The sequence below is a fragment of the Chlorella variabilis genome, assembly GCF_000147415.1.
Source record: "Chlorella variabilis unplaced genomic scaffold CHLNCscaffold_27, whole genome shotgun sequence".
NCBI lineage: Eukaryota > Viridiplantae > Chlorophyta > Trebouxiophyceae > Chlorellales > Chlorellaceae > Chlorella > Chlorella variabilis.
The window spans coordinates 441,792-446,608 of NW_005435061.1; the positions used below are offsets into that span (position 1 = coordinate 441,792).

Consider the following 4,817-nt stretch of genomic DNA (forward strand, 5'->3'; position numbering starts at 1 on the left):
TACTCCCGCGTGGGCCAGGCCACTGTGTCCATAGTGGAGTACATCCGCAAGCACCAGGCCTTCTACCTGCAGTCAACAGGCAGCGGCGTGCCGGAGCGCATGCTCAGGTGCGGCGGCGGGCCCGCTGCGCGGCGGTGGCTGGCTCCAGCGCTGGAAGGGTGGTGGGTCGGCCGTTGCCCAGCCGGCTCCGCTCATGCCTCCGCTCACACCCGCTCCCACTCCCACTGCTCCCCTATCTGGCCCCCGCTCTCCCCCTGCTCTGGCCGCCACTCCCCTTCCCTCCCCCTCTCCCCTGTTGTTGACACGCCCCCTCCCTCCTGCCCGGCCTGCCCCCCTATCCACCCAACCCAAGCGCGTGCTTGCAAACACGCCCCGCGCCTCCCTGCCGCCAACCCCGAGCGCAGGCAGTCGTTTGGCAACAACCCCGACACCTCCAAGGCGCTTCGCTTCCTGGTGGCGGAGAGCCGCATCGTGCGGTCGGGGCTGGGCGGGCGCAAGGACCCTTACTCTTATGTGGTGAGCGGGGGGGCGGGGCGTGTGTGTGTGTGTGTGTGTGTGTGTGTGAGAGAGAGAGAGAGAGAGAGAGAGGGGTGGTGGTGGTGGTGGTGGTTTGCAGGTCGGCTGTTGCGCTGTTCTGGCGCCGCGCCTAGGCCCATCCCGCCTGCCTGCCTGCCTGCCTGACTGACTGACTGCCTTCCCACAACTGTATCCATTGCAGCTGGCGAGCGGCGCTGCGGCAGACGCTCCGTTGCCGGTTGCGGCGGCCCCCAGCCGCCCCACCGCGGCCGCCCGAGCTGCATCCCGCGGCCGACGCCATCCAGCCGCAGGCCGCTCCCGCCGCAGCAGCGGCGGCCGGCGGCAGCGAGCCGCGCCCAGGGCAGCCGGCGCCGCTGCGTGGCGCCATCAAGCGCAAGCCGCAGCACCAGCGCTCGGCGGCTGCGGCCGCGGCAGCGGCAGCGCTGCCGGGCTGGCCTCGCGGCTGGCAGGAGGATGCCTCTGGCGCAGCAGCGGATGACCGGCCCGACGTGTCTGGCAGTGTGGGCGATGCAACCGAGGGAGGTCGGCGGCGGCAGCGCCGGCCCTCCACTAAAGCCCAGGAGAATGCCGACGCCGAGCAGCTGCTGGAGCGGCTGGAGGGCGGCGGCGGCGGCAGCGGCAGCAAGCCGGGGCGGCGCAAGCGGCTGGGCCCCGGCCTGTCCAGCGGCACCCTGCCAGAGTCGTTGGGAGAGGCAGAGGCGGAGGCTTCTAGCAACCATTATGACGACGAGCAGGGCGAGCGAGTGGCCAGCCAGCAGCATGGCGGGAGCTCCGTCGCCAAGCGGCAGCGTGGCGCGGGCGGCGGCGCCGGCAGCGGCGCGGGCGGCGTGGTCACGCCGACGGCAGCAGCTGGCATGCTGATGGCGGGGCCGGGTGGCATGATGATGGCAGCTCCAGGCGGCATGATGATGACCCCACTGATGATGCCTATGCCTCCTGGCATGGCGCTGCCCGGCGCAGGCATGGCGCTGCCCGCCGGGGCTGCCGCCATGGCACCGGCCGGCATGGCGCCGGCTGGCATGGCGCCGGCCGGCATGGCGGCGGCTGGCATGGCGGCGGCTGGCATGGCGGGGGTCCCCGTCTTCCCCGGCGCCGCTGCCATGCCGGGCATGCCGCTGGGTGGCGTTCCGCTGGACCCTCAGCAGGCTCAGCAGGCCCAGCAGGCTCAGCAGGCGATGATGGCACAGATGCACGCCGCCACTCAGATGGCCTTCCTGCAGATGCAGCACATGCAGCAGATGCACTGGATGCAGATGCAGCACATGCAGGCGCAGCAGGCGCAGCAGCAGGCGCAGCAGGGGCAGGAGGAGGGGCCGCCGGCGCCGGCAGAGCCGCTGCCGCCCGGGCAGCAGCATCAGCAGCATCAGCAGCAGTAGGAGCAGCAGGAGCAGCAGCTGGATGGGGCCAGCGGTCAGCAGTAGGCAGGCGGACATTCTCCGCGCAAGACACGGCAAGACAAGGCGAGGCAGGCGGGCACTCGCCCCCTTGCCCGCCCTTCTGTAGCAGTTTGTAGCACCACACTCACCGCCACGCGCCGCCGATTGGTGGCAGCGCCTCGCCCCGACCCACCCCCGCGACCACTGCGAGCAGCAGCAGGGCTGGGCAGTGTGCCCTGCTGGCAGCCCAACGCGACCACCCGCCACCGGTTGGAAGCGTAGCAGCAGCATCAGCAGTGCGGCAACCCAATGCGCCGCCTGATCCGCGCTTCTTCTCTCTTTCGCGTGACACGCAATGAACCTGAACCCACCAACCCTGCCCTGCCCTTCTCTCCTTCCCTTTGCACAACATATTTGTACCAGCATTGCCTCCCTTTCACTGGCATTCCCCCAGCAGCACTGCAGCCCCGCCCCCTGCGCTGCCGCCTGCCCCAGCAGGCAGGCAGCGTGCGCCAGCGGCAACCGTGGGGCCCTCCCGTCACTTTCAAGAACACCCTCTGATTATGTTTCTTTGCAGAATCTGGGGAGCACAAGCGCATGCCCTAGCTGTAACATGCTAAGGCCTATCAGGAGCCGACTGCCGGCAGCAGCAGGAGTGGGTGGGTGGGGCGAGGGTCAAACAAGGCGCGCCGAACTTAGCTAAGGGAGGGGAAGGGACACAGGGGAAGGGACACAGGGCAGGGCATGAGAGGGGGATCAAACAAACAGGGGCGGTGTGCCGAGGTCTCTGCCCTACTCGGCCACCGCAGGGCAGGAGAGGCACGCCGCCCTGCTGAGCCGGGCGCGCAGGCTGGCGCCAGCTGCCGCCAGCCTGGCCCGCAGGCGCCCGAAGCGGGTCGGCACCACAGGCTGCTCAGCCTGGGGCTCAGCCGGTGCCGCCGCCGCCGCCTGTTGCAGGTGAGGGGGCTGCATCAGCAGCGGGGCTGGGGGCTGCACCAGCCACCGCGCCTGCACGCAGGGGAGCAGCACAGTGGTGGCAGTCAGGCAGGCAGGCAGGGCAGGCAGGGCACTGAAGCAGGCACTGGTGCAGGCAGGCCAGGTGCTGGCCCATGCGGGGCCCAGCGGACCTCTTCTGGCGAGAGCTCGAGGTCCAGGGTGCAGCTTGGGGCCAGTTCCAGGCACGTGTCAGTGGTGCTGGAGGCCAGGCTGTCCGGGGCCGAGGCGGGGGCGCCGCTCTCTGGGCCCAACGGGGAGGGCCGCAGGGAGGTGCGCACCGGCGGCAGCGCGGCGGGGGCGGCGGGCAGGAGGAAGGCGTGTGCCGGGGAGTCGGCGAGCGGCGGCACCAGGCGCGACTCTGTGGCCGCGGCGTCTGCGGGCGTGGTGTGGCTGGGGGTGCTGCAGGCGGAGGATGAGGCTTGGATGGTGAAGGACAGCGGCGGTTCGGCGGCCGAGTGGAAGCGGCTCAGCGGCGACGGCTTGCGGTCGGAGAAGGAGTTGAGGGGGGTGTAGCCTGGCGCGGTGAGGCGGCGCACAGAGCCTGCGGCAGGGGGCAAGGGAAGAGGAGGGTGGGCGGCGCCCCATACGGCCATGCATGTTGGCGTGGCAGCCAGATGGCGCCACACGAGGACGGGGTGCGGCTCGCTGCTGCCTCCATTTGGCACCACTGCGCACCATTGTGCTCCGATTCGGAGCGGGTGAAGTCGGGCGACTTGACGAACTGCATGTTGGCGAGAGTCAGAGTTCGGTTGCGATGGCAGGCAGCGAGGGCACCTTCTTCTTCTTGCCGGCGTGCAGAGGGCAGAGTTGCGGAGAGTAAAATGGATGCGGCTAGCTCGTGGGGGAGGGAGGTATGGCTTGCGGAAGAAACCGTGTTGTGCTTTGGTCACAGCGCAGCGAAGCGCCGCCACGTCAGGCGAGACCGCCGAGCCTGAAATTCCAGCAGACAGCATCCACTCACCCCGGAGAGAACACAGATAACCCAGGTCTATTCCGAATTACAAGGGGAACAGTGCCGCATTTACAGATGACCAGAAAGAAGACAGCAGCAACGGCACGCTGCTTGGCCAGGAGAGGAGCGTCAAGCGAGCGTCGGCGGCTGCAGGAATCCCCATCTGCAGCCCGCCGACGTATGCGACTTGCACCGCCACCTGTGTTTCAGGCTTATCCAGCACCGAAAGTCTTTGCTTTACCGAACCATATAGCTTCACTTCTTGGCGCAGAAGTAGTTGTAGAGGGCCAGCCCCGCCGTGGCGCCCACGACCGCCACCTTGGACGCCGCGAGCTTGCCCTGCACAATGTAGCCCGCCTGCAGGCGGCGGGCAGGGCGCAGCGTGGCAGGCTGTGAACGACCGAACAGCGACGAGGCAAGCTGAGTCGGGCAGTCTGCGACCCACACAACAGCGAGCACGCAGCCACGCATGCATTATGGAGGGGGCGGCCCATCCCATCAGCGCCAGCCAGGCACGTATCGAAGATCTTCAAACACACGCACGCGCTTTGTACCGGACCGAAGCCCCCAAGCTTGCCTGCATGCCCGCCGCCAGGTTGAGCGCCCCAGTGATGCCCACAACAGCCACGCCTGCACAGCATGAGGGTGGGGGTCAGCAGCCGTGCCACGTGGCCGCAGGCAGCGGTGGCAGGCGGGCCAGCGGCAGGCGAGGAAGCCCCAGCCAGACTGCTTGCCAGGCCACGGCGGGGCCAGCCGCACCGCACCCCGCCCCCTCGCTCCAACAACCACCACGGAACCACCCAACCCACCCACCTATGTTGAGCTCCCGGAAGGTGGAGGCTCCCAGGCGGCCCCGCTTGGCCGCGTCCTTGAGCGTGAACAGCACCAGCGCGAGCAGGAGGTAGCCCACGCCGTGACCAGGCCCAGAGCGGACCCTAGGGTGCCGAGCGGCACGG

At 69.3% G+C, this 4,817-nt stretch overlaps 3 protein-coding genes across 3 annotated transcripts in view; 1 reads left to right on the forward strand and 2 right to left on the reverse strand.

Moving 5' to 3' along the window:
* CHLNCDRAFT_139937 (hypothetical protein) overlaps positions 1 to 1,913 on the forward strand; it is a gene marked incomplete at both ends in the record, with an annotated part of 3,137 nt that extends 1,224 nt beyond the window's left edge. The window contains 3 exons of the mRNA XM_005843731.1: positions 19 to 161; positions 405 to 516; positions 795 to 1,913. Of these exons, the coding sequence (XP_005843793.1) occupies positions 19 to 161; positions 405 to 516; positions 795 to 1,913 (1,374 nt within the window). The remainder of the gene's footprint in view (positions 1 to 18; positions 162 to 404; positions 517 to 794) is intronic.
* A 792-nt stretch (positions 1,914 to 2,705) lies between these two features.
* On the reverse strand, positions 2,706 to 3,636 carry CHLNCDRAFT_54958 (hypothetical protein; the record flags this gene model as incomplete). The annotated part of the gene is made up of 3 exons (XM_005843776.1): positions 2,706 to 2,921; positions 3,188 to 3,450; positions 3,585 to 3,636. The coding sequence occupies 3 exons, from the start codon at positions 3,634 to 3,636 to the stop codon at positions 2,706 to 2,708; spliced, it is 531 nt and encodes a 176-aa protein (XP_005843838.1).
* A 480-nt stretch (positions 3,637 to 4,116) lies between these two features.
* The window catches only part of CHLNCDRAFT_139939 (expressed protein), a gene marked incomplete at both ends in the record, with an annotated part of 2,395 nt that continues 1,694 nt past the window's right edge, over positions 4,117 to 4,817 (reverse strand). The window contains 3 exons of the mRNA XM_005843777.1: positions 4,117 to 4,218; positions 4,421 to 4,491; positions 4,675 to 4,796. Of these exons, the coding sequence (XP_005843839.1) occupies positions 4,117 to 4,218; positions 4,421 to 4,491; positions 4,675 to 4,796 (295 nt within the window). The remainder of the gene's footprint in view (positions 4,219 to 4,420; positions 4,492 to 4,674; positions 4,797 to 4,817) is intronic.